Source organism: Oncorhynchus masou, chromosome 23 (assembly GCF_036934945.1).
Source record: "Oncorhynchus masou masou isolate Uvic2021 chromosome 23, UVic_Omas_1.1, whole genome shotgun sequence".
NCBI classification, from domain to species: Eukaryota; Metazoa; Chordata; class Actinopteri; order Salmoniformes; family Salmonidae; genus Oncorhynchus; species Oncorhynchus masou.
The window spans coordinates 26,676,435-26,700,346 of NC_088234.1; the positions used below are offsets into that span (position 1 = coordinate 26,676,435).

Here is a 23,912-nt window from a genome sequence, read left to right on the forward strand (position 1 = left end):
CTTTACTTAACCGGACGATTTCTTCTTGACAAGGGGTGCCCCTTTTCTCTTTAGAAGTTACGATTACAACATTGTGATATTGGTGATACAATGGCATCACATAACTCATATAAACTAAGCTGTTCCATACCTGGCCATGAAATGGATGTTAGAGGTCTTGCAGTTGCTTTTTTCCCTGACGGAGCCTTTACGTCTGTTTCCAGAGACCGAACCGGAAGGGTCTGGGTACCAAACTCAAGGTACCGCTAGTTAGCTAATTTAGCTAACCTCAAATGACTATGTTTGTCTTACTATTTTAATGTTGTAAAGATAATCATTTAGCAACCCTTAGCCACACATCGATGCCCCTCTCAATATACTATAACCATAATTTCAAGGCAAACCAACAAGTCTACTAAAGCATACTAGCTAGCTAACATAATTAGCGTTGTCATTCACTCAACTGAAATGTTCAACCAAACCACACTATCGTCTGGACGTGTGGTTTCACTTCTGATATTTCCCCCTATTAATAACATTGCCACACAAACTGTACGGGACAAAAACGTGACACAAGCTTTCTAAACTTTGAATGGTAATATATGCGCACAAGGTTTCTCTAGGCCATATGGCAAGTAGTTTTATAGCTAACAGTAAGCTTTTAGATTAAGCTAGTCACGGAAAGTAGCCAGACTGTTCAGAATGACTAGATTTGAAACCACATTGTTGCTGTTGTCCTGCTCTGTGTTTTCAATGTAATCAAGTTTAACTTTAAATAGCATATGTTCTGTGTCGCTATTCTCTCTACAGCCCAGACAGGGGTTTCACAGAAATGCATTGTATGACAGGCCATGAGAACTTTGTATCCTGTGTATGCATAATCGCTCCCAGCGACACGTATCCTCGGGGACTCATAGCCACAGGTGGAAACGACCACAACATCTGTGTTTTCACACTGGACCAACCACAACCATTGTTCACACTCAAGGGACACAAAAACACAGGTATAGTTGATATACTGTTGATTCAGGTAGCCTAGCAGGTAAGAGCGTGTGGCCAGTATCGAGCCAACTCAGTGAAAAAAATCTGTTGATATGCCTTGAGCAAGGCACTTAATCCTAATTTCTCCTGTAAGTGCTCTGTATAAGAGCGTCTGCTAAATGACTGAAATGTAAATGTAATGCATCATTGTGGAACAACTAACTCAACTTGACTACTTAAAATACCAACTTGGTCTGATGACACTTTCGTTGTTTATAAGTAGAAACTGACCATGTTACGTATGTCCACAGTGTGTGCACTGTCCTCTGGGAAGTTTGGAACACTACTGAGTGGCTCTTGGGACACCACAGCAAAAGTCTGGCTCAACGAGAAGTGCATGATGACCTTACAGGTAAAGTATCTGAGATTTGTCTATAGTATTTCTGATCTGAGTCATGTTCAGAGGCAAAACGTTTTGCAACATAAAATTAAAATCTATGTTCTAATTGGATAAATCTTAAGTAGTTTTCTCCCTGCTAAACAAAACCCAGGTGAGTGACCATGGTAAATTGTGCTCTTTGTATTGTAGGGACACACAGCAGCAGTGTGGGCGGTGGTCATATTACCCGAACAAGGCCTCATGCTGTCTGGATCAGCTGACAAGACCATCAAGCTGTGGAAGGCTGGGCGTTGTGAGAAGACGTTTACAGGTGAGAGATTAATGCACCTGTCGTGGAAATTCTACACAGGGACACTCGATGTCAATCTTAAAATAATAATTATTTATTAACAGCAAGCTGGAGAGGTTGCAGTCAAACTTAGATACATAAAGTACCAGTCTGAAGCGACCTCCGTCAGGGCAGTTCTGTTAGATATCTCATATACTGCTTACACACGCAAGTTATATTTGCATGATTTAGCTTATTCATTATTCATCATTAATTCAAAACTAACGTTTGGTTAATGCATGTGACCGACCACTACCTCGCAAGGCTTCTTCTCTCCAAGCTGAGACCTTCAAACTGAGATATCCCTTTCCGTTCTCAAAACAATGCTCTAGGCATACTGCCAAATTGCAAATACTGATAGTGTGGGTTCCTCCCAGGCATGTTCAATCAGGCACTTGCATGAACACAGAAATGTGTTATTAGAAAAGCACAAACATAAACATTTTCATCACACACCCACTACCCACGTTGCCCCCTATAAATATTGTGGCAGTTCTGGGGCCAGACATCACTAAATGTCATTGTCTATCCCAGGTCATGAGGACTGTGTCAGGGGGCTAGCGGTGGTCAGCGACCTGGAATTCTTGTCCTGTAGCAACGACGCCACTATCAGGAGATGGCTGGTGACTGGAGAATGTGTGCAAGTGTACTACAGCCATACCAACTACATCTACAGCCTGGCCGTTTTCCCCAATGGACAAGGTACAGTATGGACTACTGAACCCTGAGAATCTACTAGTGCCCTGTTTGTGGAACCACTATGCCCTAGGAAAGTGTGACATCTGTTGGTGATTCATAGTTTTAGTTATCCGTCCTGGTGTATTGTAATCTATAGGCTGATCTACTCCTACTTAAATGTAGTTGTGTATAATTTGGAAATGGTTAACAGAACCTTTTGTATTGTTATTTGGCTGCTTGTCTTTTGTGATTCATAGTCGAAAAGATACACTGCTCAAAAAAATAAAGGGAACACTAAAATAACACATCCTAGATCTGAATGAATGAAATATTCTTAAATAATTTTTTCTTTACATAGTTGAATGTGCTGACAACAAAATCACACACAAATTATCAATGGAAATCAAATTTATCAACCCATGGAGGTCTAAATTTGGAGTGACACTCAAAATTAAAGTGGAAAACCACACTACAGGCTGACACAACTTTGATGAAATGTCCTTAAAACAAGTCTAAATGAGGCTCAGTAGTGTGTGTGGCCTCCACGACCTCCCTACAACGCCTGGGCATGCTCCTAATGAGGTGGCGGATGGTCTCCTGAGGGATCTCCTCCCAGACCTGGACTAAAGCATCTGCCAACTCCTGGACAGTCTGTGGTGCAACGTGGCATTGGTGGATGGAGCGAGACATGATGTGCTCAATTGGATTCAGGTCTAGGGAACGGGCGGGCCAGTCCATAGCATCAATGCCTTCCTCTTGCAGGAACTGCTGACGCACTCCAGCCACATGAGGTCTAGCATTGTCTTGCATTAGGAGGAACCCAGGGCCAACCGCACCAGCATATGGTCTCACAAGGTGTCTGAGGATCTCATCTCGGTACCTAATGGCAGTCAGGCTACCTTTGGCGAGCACATGGAGGGCTGTGCGGCCCCCCAAAGAAATGCCACCCCACACCATGACTGACCCACCGCCAAACCGGTCATGCTGGAGGATGTTGCAGGCAGCAGAACGTTCTCCACAGCGTCTCCAGACTGTCACGTGCTCAGTGTGAACCTGCTTTCATCTGTAAAGAGCACAGGGCGCAAGTGGCGAATTTGCCAATCTTGGTGTTCTCTGGCAAATGCCAAACATCCTGCGGTGTTGGGCTGTAAGCACAACCCCCACCTGTGGACGTCGGGCCCTCATACCACCCTCATGGAGTCGGTTTCTGACCGTTTGAGCAGACACATGCACATTTGTGGCCTGCTGGAGGTCATTTTGCAGGGCTCTGGCAGTGCTTCTCCTTGCACAAAGGCGGAGGTAGTGGTCCTGCTGCTGGGTTGTTGGCCTCCTCCACGTCTCCTGGTGTACTGGCCTGTCTCCTGGTAGTGCCTCCATACTCTGGACACTACGCTGACAGACACAGCAAACCTTCTTGCCACAGCTCGCATTGATGTGCCATCCTGGATGAGCTGCACTACCTGAGCCACTTGTGTGGGATGTAGACTCCGTCTCATGCTACCACTAGAGTGAAAGCATCGCCAGCATTCAAAAGTGACCAAAACATCAGCCAGGAAGCATAGGAACTGAGAAGTGGTCTGTGGTGACCACCTGCAGAACCATTCCTTTATTGGGGGTGTCTTGCTAATTGCCTATAATTTCCACCTGTTGTCTATTCCATTTGCACAACAGCATGTGAAATTTATTGTCAATCAGTGTTGCTTCCTAAGTGGACAGTTTGATTTCACAGAAGTGTGAGACGTGTATTATCTCTGCACATTTACAGTGTTGACGTTTCCGTCAGACATTTTTCTAGACAATTGGTTGGTGCTCCCCTCCCTTCTCAGATTTCGTAAGTACAGGGGAGGACCGGACCTTGAGGATATGGAAGCAGGGCGACTGCCAACAGACCATCCGTCTCCCAGCCCAGTCCGTGTGGTGCTGTTGTATCCTGCCTAACGGGGATATAGCTGTGGGCGCCAGGTAAACCCCACTGTCTATTTATTTTGTGGCATATGGGCACCAATACTGCTACTCCACCGAAATGATAAACCAAATACAATAATATTCTCTTTGGTGTATGCTCATACAATATCATGATGCCCCCTACCTCCTTTTAGCCTCACACAGAGGGTAAACATAGTTGGAAGTGAGGTGAGATCGATATTTCTGATATGACCTTGCTTTTGTGTCACCGGTCGTGTTATTTGCCTTACAGTGACGGCCTCATCAGAGTGTTCACTGAGGTGGAAGATCGTATGGCTAGCCCCCAGGACCTCCAGGCCTTCGAGGATGAGCTCTCCAAGACCACCATCGACCCCAAGACAGGGGACCTGGGGGACATCAAGATGGAGGATCTTCCAGGAAGGGAGCACCTCGAGGAGCCTGGTAAATTAATTTGTATCTGCATGTTCTATTATATTATTTCATTCCACTATATACAGTGAGCTCCAACGGTATTGGGAGAGTGACAAATGTGTTGTTGTTTTGGCTCTGTACATTGAAATTATACAATGACAATGAGGTTGAAGTGCAGACTGTCAGCTTTAATTTCATCCACATCAGGTTAACTGTTTAGAAATTACAGCACTTTTTGTACATGGTCCTCCCAATATTGGGACAAATTCACCTGTGTATTAAAGTAGTTCAACGTTTAGTATTTGGTCCAAAATTCTTAACATGCAATGATTGCATCAAGCTTGTGACTCTACAAACTTGTTGGCTGCATTAGCTGTTTGTTTTGGTTGTGTTTCAGATTATTTTGTGAAATGAATGGTAAATAATGTATTGTCATTTGGAGTCACTTATTGTGAATAAGGATATAATATTTTTAAACACTAATACATTAATGTGGATGCTACCATGATTATGGATAGTCCTGAATGAATCGTGAATAATGATGAGTGAGAAAGTTACAGATGCACAAAGATCATACCCCCAAAACATGCTAACCTCTCAGCAATACAATAACAGGGCAGGTTAGCATTTTATATCATACCCCCACGACATGCTAAACTCTCACCATTATAATAACAGGGCAGGTTAGCATTTTAGATCATACCCCCAAGACATGCTAACCTCTCGCCATTACAGTAACAGGGGAGGGTAGCATTTTTTTGAGAGGGGGGGGTATAGGATATTTGTGCCAAATCCAAAGTTCTGGAGTACAGAGCCAGAACAAAAACCAAATGTGTCACTGTCCCAATACTTTTGGAGCTCCATGTACTAGAGGTCGACCAATTATGATTTTAATGCTGATACCGATTATTGGAGGGCCAAAACACCGATACCGATTAATAGGCCAATTTTTATTTTTTAAATATTTTTTTACAACAATACTGAATGAACACTTATTTTAACTTAATATAATGCATCAATAAAATCAATTTAGCCTCAAATAAATAATGAAACATGTTCAATTTGGTTTAAATAATGCAAAAACAAAGTGTTGGAGAAGAAAGTAAAAGTGCAATATGTGATATGTAAGAAAGCTAACGTTTCAGTTCCTTGCTGAGAACATGTGAAAGCTGGTGGTTCCTTTTAACGAGTTTTCAATATTCCCAGGTAAGAAGTTTTAGGTTAGTTTTAGGTTATTATAGAAATTGTAGGACTATTTCCCTCTATACCATTTGTATTTCATTAACCTTTGACTATTGGATGTTCTTATAGGCACTTTAGTATTGCCAGTGTAACAGTATAGCTTCCGTCCCTCTCCTTGCTCCTCCCTGGGCTCGAACCGGGAACACAACGACAACAGCCACTCTCGAAGCAGCGCTAACTCGCTAGCCATTTCACTTCGGTTACACCAGCCTCATCTCGGGAGTTGATAGGCTTGAAGTCATAAACAGCGCAATGCAGTGAAATAAAATAAATATTCCAAAACATGCATCAAGGCACTAAAGTAAAACTGTGAAAAATTTGGCAATTCAATTTTTGTCCTGAATAGAAAGTGTTATGTTTGGGGCAAATCAAATACCACATTACTGAGTACCACTCTCCATATTTTCAAGCATAGTGGTGGCTGCATCATGTTGTGTATGCTTGTAATCATTAAGGACTGGGGAGTTTTTCAGGATAAAAAATAAATAAATGTAATGGAGCTAAGCACAGGCAAAAACACAAGGCCAAACCTACACTGGAGTTGCTTACCAAGAAGACGGTGAATGTTCCTGAGTGACCGAGTTAGATTTTCAAGTAGATTTCAGTCAAGACTATGGCAAGACTGAAAAATGGTTGTCTAGCAATGATCAACAACCAATTTGAAAGAGCTTGAAGCATTTTTAAAAGAATGGGCAAATGTTGCACAATCCATGTGTGGAAAGCTCTTAAAGACTTACTCAGAAAGACTCACAGCTGTAATTGCTGCCAAAGGTGCTTCTACAAAGTATTGACTCAGTGGTGTAAATAGTTTATTTCATGCATTTAATATTTAAATTTCTAAAACTATATTTTGGGGTATTGTGTGTAGATGGGTGAGGAAATAATATTGACACATATACCAATACAGTGAATGAGTTTATCAGGAAGTGCATAGGAGATGTTTTACCTACTGTGACTATTAAAACCTACCCCAACCAGAAGTTGTGGATGTATGGGAGCATTTACAGACAATCAGATTATAAAAGGACAGCCAGCCACATCGCGGACACCGATTTCTTGCTTCCGGGACAGGCTGAACACCTTCTTCGCTTGCTTTGAGGATAAAAGCTATCAAGGACTGTGGGCTCTCCGGACCCGGAGTAAGACATTTAAGCGTGTTAACCTTTGCAAGGCTGCCGGCCCAGATGGTATCCCTAGCCGCTTCCTCAGAGCATGCGCAGACCAGCTGGCTGGTGTGTTTACAGATATATTCAATCTCTCCCTATCCCAGTCTGTTGTCCCCACATGCTTCAAGATGGCCACCGTTGTCCCTGTACCTAAAAAAGCAAAGGAAATTGAACTAAATGACTATCGCCCCGTAGCACTCACCTCTGTCGTCAGGAAGTGCTTTGAGAGACTAGTCAAGGATCATATCGCCTCCACCTTACCTGCCACAGATCAACAGACAATGTAATCGCCCCACCACACTGCACACTGCCCTGTCCCATCTGTACAAGAGGCATACCTATGTAAGAATGCTGTTCATTGACTATAGCTCAGCATTCAACACCATAGTTCCCTCCAAGCTCGTCATCAAGCTCGAGGTCCTGGGTCTTAACCCCACCCTGTGCAACTGGGTCCTGGACTTCCTGACGGGTCGCCCCCAGGTGGTGAAAGTAGGAAACACCTCTTCCCTGATCCTTAACACACAAGGGTGGGAGCTCAGCCCCACCCTGTACTCCTTGTTCACCCATGACTGCGTGGCCACGAGCACCTCCAACTCAATCATCAAGTTTGCAGATGACACAACAGTAGTAGGCTTGATGACCAACAACTATGAGACAGCTTACAGTGAAAAGGTGAAGGCCCTGGGAGTGTGGTGCCAGGAAAATAACCTCACTCAACGTCAACAGAACTAAGGAGGTGATCGTGGACTTCAGGAAACAGCAGAGGGAGCATCCCCCTATCCTCATCGATGGGACACCAGTGGAGAAGGTGGAAAGCTTCAAGTTCCTCGGCGTACACATCACTGACAAACTGAAATGGTCCGCCCACAGAGACAGTGTGGTGAAGGCGCAACAGAGCCACTTCAACCTCAGGAGGCTGAGGAAATTTGGCTTAACACCTAAAACCCTCCCAAACTTTTACAGATGCACAATTGAGAGCATCCTGTCAGGCTGTATCACTGCCTGGTAAGGCAACTGCACTGCCCACAACTGCAAAGCTCTCCAGAGGGTGGTGCGGTCTGCCCAACGTATTACCGGTGGCAAACGTCCCACCCTCCTGGAGACCAACAGCACCTGATGCCATAGAAAGGCCAAAAAGATAAAGGACATCAACCACCTGAGTCACTGCCTGTTTACCCCGCTACCATCCAGAAGGCGAGGTCAGTACAGGTGCATCAAAGCTGGGACCGAGAGACAGAAGCTGTTTTTCAATCTCAAGGCCATCAGACTGCTAAACAGCCATCATTAGCACACCAGAGGCAGCTGCCTGTAGACATAGATATTAGGAATCACTGGCCACTTTTAGGAATGGATCACTAGCCACTTTAATTTCCGTATCTAGCATTACTCATCTCTTATGTATAAACTGCACTCCACACTATTCTACCGCATCTTAGTCACTTAAATTGTGTTTCCATATTGCATCAGCCATTTCATTTGTGTATACTGTATTGTATTCTTTACTATACCATTGACTGTTAAACAGCCATCTCCAGCACATCAGAGGTGGCTGCCTATAGACATTAGGTATAGACATCGATTAGGAATCACTTTCCACTTTAAGGAAATGAAACACTAGCCGCTTTAACAATGTCTCCGTTTCTTGTATTACACATCTCATATGGATAAACTGTACTCTATACTATTCTACAGTATCTTAGTCACTTAAATTGTGTGTAAATATTGTATCACCCATCTCATATGTATTTACTGTATTCTATACTATGCCACTGTATCTAAGCACAAGCATTTCGCTACATCCGCAATAACATCTGCTAAACACGTTTGTGTGACCAATAAATTTGATTTGGGTGAGAGAAAAACATTTTGGAATTCCATCTGTAACAACAAAATGTGGAATAAGTCAAGGGGTATGAATATTTTCTAATACAATTGCTCAGAGATAGACATTTTGTTTTAACAAGAAATAAAATCTCTCTAAAAGATAGGTTTCAAAATTGTGTTTTCAAACCTCACCTTGTGAGGTGTGCATGGCCAAAGAGCTCTTTTCATGTCATCAAACTAACATAAGTGCCTATGCCTGGAGTTCTATTTTCATGTCATCATTCTAACATAAGCGCCTATGCCTGGAGTTCTATTTTCATGTCATCAAACTAACATAAGTGCCTATGCCTGGAGTTTTCAAAACGGCATTGGCACTTGGATTGGAACCTGCGCTATGGTCAGATGACATACAGCTCTTTGGCCACACACACCAGTGGTGGGCTTTGCGTCGAAAAAGATGCATAAGCAGATAAGAACCCTATTCCTACTGTGACATACGGTGGTGGATCTTTGAATGTATGGGGTTATTTTGCTTCCACTGATCCTGGGGCCCTTGTTAAGGCCAACATCGTCATGAACTTTATCCAGTACCAGGAGAGTTTTGACAAAAACCTGGTTGCCTCTGCCAGGAGGCTGAAACTGGGCCGCAAGTGGATCTTCCAGCAAGACAATAACACCAAGCACACAACAAAATCCACAAAGAAATGGTTGATTGACCACAATATCAACATTTTGCAATGGCAATCCGTCTTCTGACTTGAACCCCATTTGAAAACCTGTGGTTAAAACATATGGTAGTCTATAAGTTATGATGAAGGATATCAAGGATCTGGAAAGATTTTGTATGGAGGAATGGTGTAAGATCCTTGCCAATCTCATTATTGTTATCCTTGCAAGGTGATGTATTGAAAACAGGGGTGCCAATAATTTGACCTGTCTTTTTGAGAAAAAAGTAAACAATCTCTTGCTGAGCAACTGAATGAGTATAAAATGTCATTTTCACCCCGCAAAAATGCATACAATATACTCAGTATTTGTATTTAATTTATAGTATATTTTGCTTTTCTTTATTGAGGTTGCCAGTAACTTTGGACCTGACTATATATTCAATTAATAAACTATAAAGACATTACATGCACAGAATCGCTCTTTGGATATTGTAGTTTTTTGCACCTACAGTCCATGGTCACTGACATCTTACTTGAATGATCAACTTATTTGACCAATCGTCAAGCTTTAGTAAAACCTGCACAACTAAAAACCACAGATGCACATGAAAGTGGAGTAATCCAGATAACATCCTTATTGTATTGTAGTGCAGAGAGTATGAATACACATGAAGATGTCTGTTTGTCTGTCTCCCAGGGAACCGGGACGGCCAGACACGGCTTATCAAAGAGGGCCAGAACGTGGAGGCGTACCAGTGGAGCGTGGCTGACAGCCGCTGGATGAAGATTGGAGATGTGGTGGGAGGGTCCAACCAGCAGACCTCCAAGAAAGTCAACTATGAGGGGAAGGTGAGGTGCACCCCAACATTGGGTGAATGGTGATAATCATTTTCCTCAGAGGGAAATTATTGTACACTGTGCTAAAATAAAATCAATGTCCAGAGTACAGACGCAAGGCACATTATTCACAAGTGATTTCATCTACACTTAACTGAAGCTAGCTGTCACACAGTGAATCTCTCAACACAGGTCCAAGCCATCTTCTGAATGATTTTCCAGGAGTACGACTTTGTCTTCACCATCGACATCAACGAGGGTGGCCCGTCCATGAAGCTGCCCTACAACGTGACAGACGACCCCTGGCTGACAGCCCACAACTTCCTGCAGAAGAACGAGCTCAGCCCCATGTTCCTGGACCAGGTGGCCAACTTCATCATCGAAAACACCAAAGGACACACCTTGGGAGCTGCCGTGCCCAGCGCTGCTGACCCATTCACTGGTAGGGCCACTGAACCATCTTCATACTATATATAGGCTGCTACATTACATTTTTAGATTCTTAACACACACCGGCCCAGCCTAGTAGTATCAACCCATTCACTGGTAGGGCCGACTGGCCATTTTCAGTCTATAGGGTGATTGTTCCCTTTTCTAACACACAGTGATCAAAGTTACCGTAATATTTGAAATAGACAGGTCATGGAAATTCAAATTGAGTTTAGAATACCACACTAACTATTTTCACCCTGCTTTTATCATGTTCACCATTAGGCTCAGGCCGATACATTCCTGGAGCTGCTGACAACAGAGCAGGCTTTGGGGCTGACCCCTTCACAGGTAAATAAACACAAATATAACTTTCTTGTACATTTCAGTTTGATGAGGACATGCTGTTCTAATGCATTTATTATGACGTTTTCCCCAGGCACTGGGCGGTACATCCCAGGATCGGGGACTCCTACAGGGGCTCCGGTGGGTGTGGCAGACCCCTTCACAGGTTAGTCACTATAGCAACTCCTTCAACGTCAAGGGTTTAATCGGAGGTCGCATTAACACTCAAATGTGTTTTTACCCCAAAACTTACATGTAAAAGACAACCCAATATCACTGCTAAAGGGGTAGGACTAACACTTCTGCCCCCCCCTCTTGTCTTCCCAGGTGAGGGTGCCTACTCCTCGGCTGCCTCGAGGCAGACCTCCACAAACATCTACTTTCCAAAAACGGACGGTGTGACCTTCGAGCAGGCTAACGCCACACAGATAATGGGTAACCACTGAACAAAACATGATTTTTTGATACTTTACGAGCAGTAATAATCAGTGTCTATTTATCCAGCGTACAAAACTGATCAACCAGCACTGTCGTTGAACTGAAATAATGTGGATAGCCATATGGAAACCTTACTACAGTAAATACATGCTGGGTATTATAAAGTGTCTGTTTCATTCTCAATGGCATCTCTTTATAATAACTTTGCCTTTTCACCAGCCAAGCTGAAGGAGCTGAATGGTGGGGCCCCTGGGGAATACAGGCTGTCTGAGGAGGTCCTGGAGAGCCTGGAGAAACTGCTGGTGTCTGTCTGTAACCCCTGTGCCTCAGAGCAGCCCACCACAGAGCAGATCAGCCTGCTCTGGAAGACCTCCCACTGGCCAGAAGGTAGGCTAACACACATCTTGGGCAGGATTTGGGTTTATCCCACTCGACCAGTACAGAGGTGGGCAATTCTGATCCTGGCGAGCCGCAATGTGTGCAGGCTTTTGCTTCCAGTGACTAGCAAACTGATTTATAGTGAACAAAAATATAAACGCAACATGTAAAGTGTTGGTGCCATGTTTCATGAGCTGAAATAAAAGATCCCAGAAGTGTTCCATTTGCACAAAAATATTATTTCTCTAAAATGTTGTGTACAAATGTGTTTACATCCCTGTTGGTGAGCAATTCTCCTTTGCCAAGATAATCCATCCACCTGACAGGTGTGGCATATCAAGAAGCTCATTTAACAGCATGATCATTACACAGGTGCACCTTGTGCAGAGGACAATAAAAGTCCACTTAAATGTGCAGTTTTGTCACACAAAACAATGCCACAGATGTCTCAAGTTGAGAGAGTGTGAAATTGGCATACTGACTGCAGAAATGTCCACCAGAGCTGTTGCCAGAGAATTTAATGTTAATTTCTCTACCATAAGCCACCTCAACTGTAATTTTTGGCAGTATGTCCAACCGCGGACCACACCAGCCCAGGACCTACAGATCCATCCTTTTCACCTGCGGGATCATCTGAGACGAGCCACCAGGAAAGCTGATAAAACTGGGAAGCTCATCTGCATGCTTGTCGTCCTCACCAAGGTCTTGACATGACTGTAGTTCGGCTTCAGTGGGCAAATGCTTACCTTCGATGGCCACTGGCATGCTGGAGAAGTGTACTCTTCATGGATGAATCCCAGTTTCAACTGTAGTTATTGTGACAGGGTAGGAACCAAAATGTTGACAAGTGTTTCCTATAGGGCCCTATAATCTTTGGGTATATCTTAGAACTTCATGTAGTTAACTTATTCTTGCTTTGCGCATCTGATTTAGAAGATACTGTTGCACAAAAAACAAGCAGATGTAGGTCTACACCATCACTTGTATTATCAGACTGTATAGCTACAGGCTCTGTCGCAGCTGGCCGTGACCGGGAGACCCATGGGGCAGCGCACAATTGGCCCAGCTTCGTCCGGGTTAGGGGAGGGTTTGGCTGGCAGGGATGTCCTTGTCCCATCGTGCACGAGCGACTCCTATGGCGGCCCGTGTGCAGTGCACGCCGACACTGTCGCCAGGTGTACAGTGTTTCCTCCGACACATTGACGTGGCTGGCATCCGGGTTAAGTGGGCATTGTGTCAAGAAGCAGTGCGGCTTGGTTGGGTTGCGTTTCGGAGGAAGCACAGCTCTCGACCTTCGCGTCTCCCGAGTTCGTACGTGAGTTACAGCTATGAGACAAGGCTGTAACTACCAATTGGATACCACGAACGTGGGGAGAAAAAGGGGTTAAAAAAACTGATAGTTTAATTATAGAACGCTAGTGAATTTATGTGCAGCATTGACCATGCAGCGCCCTTGCCCAGTCATGTGAAGTCCGTAGATTAGAGCCTATTGAATTTATTTCAATTGACTGATTTCCTTACTTGAACTGTAACTCAGTAAAAATCTTTTATAATTGTTGCATGTTGCGTTTATATTGTTGTTCAGTATAGATAGTCAAGCAATTATGGTCAGGTGTGTTTGAGTGGACTGCAAGCCCCCAGCACTGGTATTGCCCACTCTTGCACTTTACCCTCTGAAGTCCTGATAGGGCCTTTTATTCTTAAAACAAAAATGCTTATCGGCCTTTTCAAGTATGTGAAACCTTTGCACATTACAATAATTTAACATATGGTAATGTACCATTTTCATTGAGCTGTGATCACCTGTTCTCCTGTCCTGCAGACATCGTCTTCCCCGTCCTGGACATCCTGCGACTGGCGGTGCGCCACCCGCAGGTCAACGACAGCCTGTGCGGTGGCGACGCGGATGATGGCGTGGCGCTCTGCAACCACCTGCTGAGCCTGATGAAGCCTCAGGGTCGGCCAGCCAATCAGATGCTGGCATTGCGGACACTGTGCAACTGCTTCAGTGGCTGGCGAGGCCGGGCCCTCCTATTGGCCCAACGGGAGGCTGTCCTGTCCCACGCCGCCGACCTCTGCTCTGTGTGTAACAAGAACATTCACATCGCCCTCGCGACTCTCGTTCTCAACTACGCTGGCTCACTCCACGGCCAGCCCGACCTGGAGGCCAAGGCCCAGTGTCTGTCAGTGGCCAGCGCGGCACTGGAGTCGGTGCAGGACAAGGAGGCAGTGTTCAGGCTCCTGGTGGCTCTGGGGACCACAGTGGCCTCTGACCAGACAGCCCAGGACCTGGCCAAGTCACTGGGGGTCATGTCACAGATCGCCAAGTATACCTCGGTCACCGACCCGGCCAAGGTCGGCGAGTGCTGCCAGCTGGTTTTAAAAGAACTGCAGTGATCTGATTTCCTGTGACTTAAAACACACTGGTTTCCCCTTTCCTTTCCTTATATTATTACTAGTCTCTGTTCAAGTGATTAATTGACTTTTGAGACTATTGGATTGCATGTGCTGCAATAAAAATGTGTACAAATTGGATCTTTCATGAAGCTTGACTTGTCTTTATTAATTATAAATGGAGTTGGTGAGAAAGTAGAAATAGTGAAATGAGGCACATTTCTAATGCTTTGAAACTGTCCATGTCATGTATATGCACAGTCTGTACTCTGTCCTCTGACGTTTGGAACACTACTGACTGACTCATGACCTTACAGATAAAGTGACTTTTCTAACTTTGATCTGGGTCATGTTCAGTAGGGCTCACTGTAGCAAAACCTTTTGGAACATAAAATTAAAATCTGTTCTAATTGGATAAGTTTCAACTTTTTCTCCCTACTGAACACAACCCAGGTGAGTGACCATGGCAAGTTGTGCTCTTTGTATTGTAGGGACACACAGCAGCAGTGTGGGCAGTGGTCATATTACCTGCTGTCTGGATCAGCTGACAAGACCATATGGAATCCTGGATGTTTACAGGTGAAAGAAATCACCCACTAACCACAGTGACCTTTATAAATATTGTGGCGGTTCTGGGGCCTGATATCACTGAATATCTTTGTTCGAGAGACATATCATACCCCCAAGACATGCTAACCATTACAATAACGGGAGGTTAGCATTTTTTGGGAAGGTATGATATTTGTCCTGTAACTTCCTCACTAATCACAATTCATTCTCAGGACTATCTGTAATCATGGTACCATTCACATTAATGTAGAAGTGTTTTGAAACATATTCATATATACGATAAAAGTAACTCCAAAATGGCACAATAGATTATTTGCCATTAGTTTCTGGCACAAATTAATAATTTATCATTAATTTCTGCCTCAAAATAATCTGAAACACAACTAAAACAAACAGCAAATTCATCCAACAAATGTGTAGTCACAAGCTTGATGTAGTCATTGCGTGCTATGCATATCTTTTTCATTTGCCAGGTCGCAATTGTAAATGAGAACTTGTTCTCAACTTGCCTACCTGGTTAATAAAGGATAAATAAAATATGGGACCAAATACTAAACTTTTGACTACTTTAATACACAAGTAAATTTGTCCCAATACTTTTGGTCCACTAACATGAGGTACTATGTACAAAAGGTGTTGCAATTTCTAAACGGTTCACCGATGTGGATGAAAATACCCTCAAATTAAAGCTGACAGTCTGTACTTTGACCTCGTTGTATCGTATTTCAAATGCAAAGTGCTGGATTACAGAGCCAAAACAACCAGAAATGTGTCACTGTCCCAATACTTTTGGAGTTCACTATGTACTGATACATCAACAGTCAGGTCAAAAATGATTGCCACCCTTGATAAAATGAGCAAAAAGGACTATAAAATAAATAATACAAATACTGAGCTATATTGTATGCAAACAAAACATGGGAAATGTATATTTTATACACAATTGCTCAGAGAAAGAAATGTTGTTTAAAAAGAAATCATTGAAATTATTGGCACCCTGTTTTCAATACCTTTCAATACCTCACCTTGCGATGATAATGACCCTGAGTCTTTATCTAAAATGTTATGAGATTGGACAACACAATGGCAGGGAGGCCGAGCCCTCCTTTTGGCCCAATGGGAGGTTGTCCTGTCCCATGCCGCCGACCAGTGCTCTGTTTGCAACAAGAACATTCACATCGCCCTCAACTACGCCGACTCACTCCATGGCCAGCCCGACTTGGAAGCCAAGGCCCAGTGTCTGTCGGTGGCCAGTGCGGCACTGGAGTCGGTGCACCTTGTGCTGGGGACAATAAAAGGGCACTCTAAATTGCGCCGTTTTGTCTCAACACTACAACAGCTATCTCAAATTTTGAGGGAGCGTGCAATTGGCATGCAGACTGCAGGAATGTCCACCAGAGCTTTTGACAGAGAATTGAATGTTCATTTCTCTACCCTAAGCTGCCTCCTATGTCGTTTTAGAGAATTTGGCAATACGCTCAACCAGCCTGACAACCGCAGACCACATGTATGGCATCACGTGGGCGGTTTGTTGATGTCAACATTGAACAGAGTTCCCCACAACAAACACAATTGCATTTTATTGATTTCAATTTGAATGTACGGAGATACCGTGACAAGATCCTGAGGCCCATTGTCATACCATTCATCCGCCGCCATAACCTCATGTTTCGGCATGATAATGCATGGCCCCATGTTGCAAGGATCTGTACACAATTCCTAGAAGCTGAAAATGTCCCAGTTCTTCCATGGCCTGCATACTCACCAGACATGTCACCCATTGAGCATGTTTGGGATGCTTTTGATAGACGTGTACAACAGCATGCTCCAGTTCCCGCCAATATCCAGCAACTTCAGAGCCATTGAAGAAGAGTGGGACAACATTCCACAGGCCACAATCAACAGCCTGATGAACTCAATAGGAAGGAGATGTGTCGCGCTGTACGAGGCAAATGGGGGTTACACCAGATAGTGATTGGTTTTCTGATCTACGCCCATACTTTTATTTGGGGTTTCTGTTACCAACGGATGAATGTCTGTATTCCCAGTCTTGAGATCTGTAGATTAGGGCCTAATTAATGGATTTCAATTTACTGATTTCCTTATATGAACTTAGTAAAATCTTTGAAATTGTTGCATCTATTTTTGTTCAGTATACATACAGTGCCTTGAGAAAGTATTCATACCCATTGACTTATTCCACATTTTGTGTTAAAGCCAGTCTCTAAGAACTTTCCACACCTGGATTGTGCAACATTTGCCCATTTATTCTTTTAAAATGATTCAAGCTCTGTCAAATTGGTTGTTGATCATTGCTAGACAACCATTTGTAGGTCTTGCCATAGATTTTCAAGTAGTTTTCAGTCAAGATGAACTCGGCCACTCAGGAACATTCACTGTGTTCTTTGTAAGCAACGCCAGTGTAGATTTGGCCTTGTGTTTTCCTGTATGATTTTGCCTTTGCTTAGCTCCATTCCATTTATTTTTTTTTATCCTGAAAACTCCCCAGTCCTTAACGATTACAAGCATACCCATAACATGATGCAACCACCACTATGCTTGAAAATATGGAGAGTGGTACTCCGTAATATGTTTAGGGCAAATCAAATATACACACTTTGTATTCAAGATAAAAAGTTAATTGCTTTGCCACATTTTTTGCAGTGTTACTTTAGTGCCTTGATGCATGTTTTAGAATATTTTTTTGTTCTGTACAAGCTTTCCTTTCATTGTCAATTAGGTTAACATTGTGGAGTAACTACAATGTTGTTCCGTTTTTAGTTTTCTCCTATCACAGTCATTAAACTCTAACTGTTTTAAAGTCACCATTGGCCTCATGGTGAAATCCCTGAGTGGTTTCCTTCCTCTCCGGCAACTGAGTTAGGAAGGACACCTGTATCTTTGTACTGACTGGGTATATTGATATAACTAATAACTTCACCATGATCAAAGGGATATTATTAAGAGCCATCTATCAATAAGATGCCCTTTGCTAGGCATTAGAAAACCTCACTGCTCGATTGAGGGACCTTGATCTCTGTATCCTCACATCCACACAGATAATTTTAAGGTCCCTCAGTCGAGCAGTGAATTTCAAACAGATTCACTGACAAGTCATTAAACACTATTATTGCACACAGAGTGAGTCCATGCAAATTTTTACTCCTGAACTTTTTTCGGCCAAAAAATGTAGAATAAATCAAAGGGTGTGAATACATTCTGAAGGCAGTGAAGTTGGAAGTTTACATACACTTAGGTTGGAGTCATTAAAACTCGTTTTTCAACCACTCCACAAATTTCTTGTTAACAAACTATAGTTTTGGCAAGTCAGTTAGGACATCTACTTTGTGCATGAGACAAGTAATTTTTTCAGCAATTGTTTACAGACAGATTATTTCACTGTATCACAATTCCAGTGGGTCAGACGTTTACATATACTAAGTTGACTGTGCCTTTAAACAGCTTGGAAAATTCCAGAAAATGATATCATGGCTTTAGAAGCTTCTGATGGGCTAATTAACGTCATTTGGAGGTGTACCTGTGGATGTATTTCAAGGCCTACCTTCAAACTCAGTGCCTCTTTGCTTGACATCATGGGAAAATCAAAAATCAGCCAAGACCTCAGAAAACAAATTGTAGACCTCCACAAGTCTGGTTCATCCTTCGGAGCAATTTCCAAACGCCTGAAGGTACCACTTTCATCTGTACAAACAATAAAACGCAAGTATGAACACCATGGGACCACTCAGCCGTCATACCGCTCAGGAAGGAGACGCGTTCTGTCTCTTAGAGATTAACGTACTTTGGTGTGAAAAGTGCAAGTCAATCCCAGAACAACGGCAAAGGACCTTGTGAAGATACTTTTATCTGTGTCCTCCAGTATCTATATCCACAGTAAAACGAGTCCTATATCGACATAACCTGAAAGGCCGCTCAGCCAGGAAGAAGCCACTGCTCCAAAACCGCCATAAAAAAAGCCAGCCTACGGTTTGCAACTGCACATGGGGACAAAGATCGTACTTTTTGGAGAAATGTCCTCTGGTCTGATGAAATAAAAATAAAACTGTTTGGCCATAATGACCATAGTTATGTTTGGAGGAAAAAGGGGAGGCTTGCAAGCTGAAGAACACCATCCCAACTGTGAAGCACGGGGGTGGCATCTTGTTGTGGGGTTGCTTTGCTTCAGGAGGGACTGGTGCACTTCACAAAATAGATGGCATCATGAGGGAGGAAAATTATGTGGATATATTGAAGCAACATCTCAAGACATCAGTCAAGAAGTTAAAGCTTGGTCGCAAATGGGTCTTCCAAATGGACAGTGGTAGTATGCTTGGTGTCAAAGTTGTGGCAAAATGGCTTATAGACAACAAAGTCAAGGTATTGGAGTGGCCATCAAAGCCCTGACCTCAATCCCATAGAGAATTTATGGGCAGAAGTGAAAAAGTGTGTGCGATCAAGGAGGCCTACAAACCTGACTCAGTTACACCATCTCTGTCAGGAGGAATGGACCAAAATCCATCCAACTTATTGTGGGAAGCTTGTGGAAGGCTACCCGAAACATTTGACCCACGCTAAACAATTTAAAGGCAATGCTACCAAATAATAGAGTGTATGTAAACTTCTGACCCACTGGGAATGTGATGAAATATATAAAAGCTGACATAAATCACTCTCTTATTATTCTGACATTTCACATTTTTTAAATAAAGTGGTGATCCTAACTGTCCTAAAACAGGGAATTTTACTAGGATTAAATGTCAGGAATTGTGAAAAACTGAGTTTAAATGTATTTGGCTAAGGTGTATGTAAACTTCCAACTTCAACTGTACATGTAGTTAGAGTTATTAAAGTGACTATGCATAGATAATAAACAGAGTAGCAGCAGCGTAAAATGGGGGGGCGGGGCAATGCAAATAATCTGTGTAACCATTTGATTTGCTGTTTTGGAGACTCATGGCTTGGGGGTAGAAGCTATTAAGAAGTCTTTTGGACCTAGACTTGGCGCTCCGGTACCACTTGCCGTGCGGTAGCAGAGAGAACAGTCTATGAGTAGAGTGGCTGAGTCGTAGACAATTCTTAGGGCCTTCCTCTGACACCACCTGGTATAGAGATCCTGGATGGCAGGAAACCTGGCCACAGTGATGTACCGAGCCCTATGCACTACCCTCTGTAGTGCCTTGGGGTCGGAAGCCGAGCAGTTGTCGTACCCGGCAGTGATGCAACCAGTCGGGATGCTCTCGATGGTGCAGCTGTATAACTTTTTGAGGATCTGAGGACCCATACCAAATCTTTTCAGTCTCCTAAGGGGGAATAGGCTTTGTCGTGCCCTCTTCAACTGTCTTGGTGTGTTTGGACAATGATAGTTTGTTGGTGATGTGGACACCAAGGAAACTATCTGTGTAAAGGAGTCAGGCAGTCATACAAAAAGTGATAAAGAACCATTCTCACATAGATTTCATGTCAGATTTAATAACATTATTTTCTGAGTTTTTTAGGAGAGCTAGCAGTGTGCCAAATTAAACAAAAAGCCAACATGTATTTGAGGGAATAGCTAAGCAGGGGAACCCAACTCTTCTCAGTAACATCTACACAGAGCTGTACATCAGAGGGTGGAAGTGGAGAGGTCAATCATGAACATGAGGTGAGACAGATTGAGAGAGCATCCAGGAGACTAGCAACACAAGATACACCAATCAAATGTAATGGCATCTTCAAACTCTTACCTGGACAAGAGAAACCGATCAGAACTGTGCTGACAAAGGGAATTGCTGGCATTGGAAAAACAATCTCTGTGCAGAAGTTCATTCTGGACTGGGCTGAAGGAAAAGCCAATCAAGATATTCAACTCATAATTTCACTGCCATTCCGTGAGCTGAATTTGATGGAGGAGATGCACAGCTTGATGGAACTTCATCAATACTTCTTGTTGGAAACCAAAACATCAGGTATCTCCAACTATGGCAAATACAAAGTCATGTTAATCTTTGACGGTCTGGATGAGTGTCGACTTCCTCGACTTCCAGAACAATAAGATCTGCTGTGATGTCAGAGTCAACCTCAGTGGACGTGCTGCTGACCAACCTCATCATGGGGAATATGCTTCGCTCAGCTCAACTCTGGATAACCTTCCGACCAGCAGCAGCCAACCGCATCCCCCCTACGTGTGTTGAGCAGGTGACGGAAGTAGGAGGGTTTGATGACCCACAGAAGGAGTAGTACTTCAAGAAAAAAATTCTGTGACGAGAACCTGACTAGCAAAATCATCACGCACCTGAAGAAATCTAGGAGCCTCCATATTATGTGCCACATACCTATCTTCTGTTGGATTTCAGGGATAGTTCTGGATAAAATTTTGTCTGAAGAAAAGAAAGGAGAAATGCCAGACTCAAACTGAAATGTACACACACTTCCTGACGTTCCTGACTAAACAGATGGACCTGAAGTACCATGGAGAACATGAGATGAATCAGCAAAGGAATGAGAAAACCATCATGTCACTTGGAAAGCTGGCTTTTCAACAACTGGATGAGGGCAATCTGATTTTCTATGAGGAAGACCTGAGAGAGAGTGGCATTGATGTCAAAGAAACCTTAGAATACTCAGGAGTGTGCACACAGATCTTCAGAGAAGAGTATGGATTGTACCAAAAGAAGTTGTACTGCTTTGTGCATCTGAGCATTCAGGAGTTTCTTGCTGTTTTGTATGTTTTTCTCATCTTCAGCAACAACAGTGACAATGTGATGGTAAAAGAACCTCCCAGTTCAATGAAACCACTGCTCACCCACATGCCAACAAGCATCCTCCACAAGAGCGCAGTGGATAAGGCCTTACAAAGCAAGAACGGACACCTGGATCTATTCCTTCGCTTCCTACTTGGTCTCTCACAGGAGTCCAATCAGATTCTCCTGCAAGGTTTGACGCAGACCAATATCGGGCCACAATCCAACAAGGAGACAGCCAAGTACATCAAGGAGAAAACCTGTCTCCAGAGAGATGCATTAACCTGTTCCACTGTCTGATTGAGCTGAATGACCATTCCCTAGTGGAGGAGATCCAAAGCTCCCTGAGCTCACCTGCAGTGGTCAGCTCTCGTCTGTTGTTGTTGACTTCAGAAGAGGAGCTGGATGTGTTTGACCTGAAGAAATACTCCAAATCAGAGGAAGGTCTTCGGAGGCTGCTGCCAGTGGTCAAAGCATCCAGAAAGGCTATGTAAGAACTTGAATACTTTGCCTATTTTACAAACAAAAACAATGCACTATAAATGCATTGACTTGTGTTCATACCGGTCAGCTCGACTATGCTGTATTTTCTCATTTTCTTAAGGTTGAATGGATGCAATCTCAGAGAAATGCTGTGAAACATTGGCTTCAGCTCAAACTCCTCACAGCTGAGAGAGCTGGATCTGAGCGTAAATTACCTGCAGGATTCAGGAGTGAAGCTGCTCTCTGTTGGACTGAAGAATCCACACTGTAAACTGGAGACACTGAGGTAACAGGTTTCCCCTCAAAAGTAGGCTACTTGAAAAAACCTTGAACGACAACTACTTTGATTAAGTATTGCTCTCTCATAACCAAATAAAAGTGTCATACAGGAATAGGACAGTGGGGTCAAAGAGTATGTGTGATTCTTGAGATAATTCAATAAGGTCTGGATTCAGTTTGTATAACAGAAGTATAGAGGAAGATCCTCGTTAAAATGTGAAGGTAATTTCCGATTGAGCCGACATACGCATCGTTTACCGTCAATGCGGTCTCCGCGAACGTGGGATCATTGCCTTTACATTTCAATCGAGCTAACGTGGATGTTCCGCAATACGGAAGTCTTTGCACTGCAAGTTGTCATTCTGTGGAGTCACGATGGAAGGCAGTGTTTCTCTGGCCTCTGCTCTGAAGTCAAACCCCTCATGCCTGAAAGAACTAGAATTGAGCTACAACAACCCAGGAGTGAAACTGCTCTCTACTTTACTAGAGAACCCACTCTATAATCTTGGGAAACTCAGGTAGGAAACAGACCATCTGGTAACTACAAATGTAGAAACCATTATAACTAATCTATGCTGTCAGTGACAATTGTGTGGCCTTTCTGCACACAGGCACGCTATGGCTATGAAGGGACTGTAGATCTAATCTTCTACTTCTACTTTAGTGTTGAACATGATGCAGAATGCTGGTTAAAAGCTGGCCTGAAGAACTAAGTCAAGAATGTTCTGATTAATAAGCTTAAATTACAAAAACAAATGTAAACGCAACATGTACAGTGTTGGTCCCATGTTTCATGAGCTGAAATAAAAAAAATCCCGGAAATGTTCCACATGCACAAAAAGCTTATTTCTCTCAAATTTGGTGCACACATTTGTTTACCTCCCAATTAGTGAGCATTTCTCCTTTGCCAAGATAATACACCCACCTGACAGGTGTGCCATATCAAGAAGCTGATTAAACATCATTACACAGGTACACCTTGTGCTGGGGACAATAAAGGCCACACAAACACAATGCCACAGAAATCAAGTTTTTATGGAGCGTGCAATTGGCATGCTGACTGCAGGAATGTCCACCAGAGCATTTAATACTAATTTCGCTACCATAAGCCACTTCCAACGTCGTTTTAGAGAATTTTGCAGTGCATCCAACGTGTAAACACAGCAGTCCAGGACTTACACAGCAGTCCAGGACTTCCACATCTGGCTTCTTCACCTGTCGTATCACCCGAGACCAGCCACCCGGACAGCTGATGAAACTGAGGAGTATTTCCGTCTGTAATAAAGCCCTTTCGTGGGGGAAAAACTCATTCTAATTCATTGGGCCTGGCATGGACCTATGCCCTCTCAGAACATGTGAAATCCATAAATTAGGGCCTAATGAATTTATTTCAATTGACTGATTATATGAACTGTTGCATGTTTATATTTTTGATCA

General features: G+C 43.3%; 1 protein-coding gene across 1 annotated transcript; it reads left to right on the forward strand.

Annotated features, from left to right (window-relative positions):
• The first annotated feature begins 5 nt into the window (after positions 1–5).
• On the forward strand, positions 6–14,570 carry LOC135510646 (phospholipase A-2-activating protein-like). The gene is made up of 14 exons (XM_064931731.1): positions 6–239; positions 790–983; positions 1,272–1,372; positions 1,550–1,670; positions 2,223–2,390; positions 4,193–4,328; positions 4,564–4,733; positions 10,301–10,452; positions 10,663–10,882; positions 11,155–11,220; positions 11,309–11,380; positions 11,542–11,649; positions 11,872–12,039; positions 13,853–14,570. The coding sequence occupies exons 1-14, from the start codon at positions 91–93 to the stop codon at positions 14,425–14,427; spliced, it is 2,400 nt and encodes a 799-aa protein (XP_064787803.1). The 5' UTR covers positions 6–90; the 3' UTR covers positions 14,428–14,570.
• The last annotated feature ends 9,342 nt before the right edge of the window (positions 14,571–23,912 follow it).

Excerpts from the sequence above, each read along its gene's own strand:
- LOC135510646 (XM_064931731.1), top strand. The coding sequence starts at position 91 with ATGGCATCACATAACTCATATAAACTAAGCTGTTCCATACCTGGCCAT. Across the intron at positions 1,671-2,222 it reads TTGTGAGAAGACGTTTACAG|GTCATGAGGACTGTGTCAGG; the intron begins GTGAGAGATTAA and ends TGTCTATCCCAG. Across the intron at positions 4,734-10,300 it reads GGAGCACCTCGAGGAGCCTG|GGAACCGGGACGGCCAGACA; the intron begins GTAAATTAATTT and ends TCTGTCTCCCAG.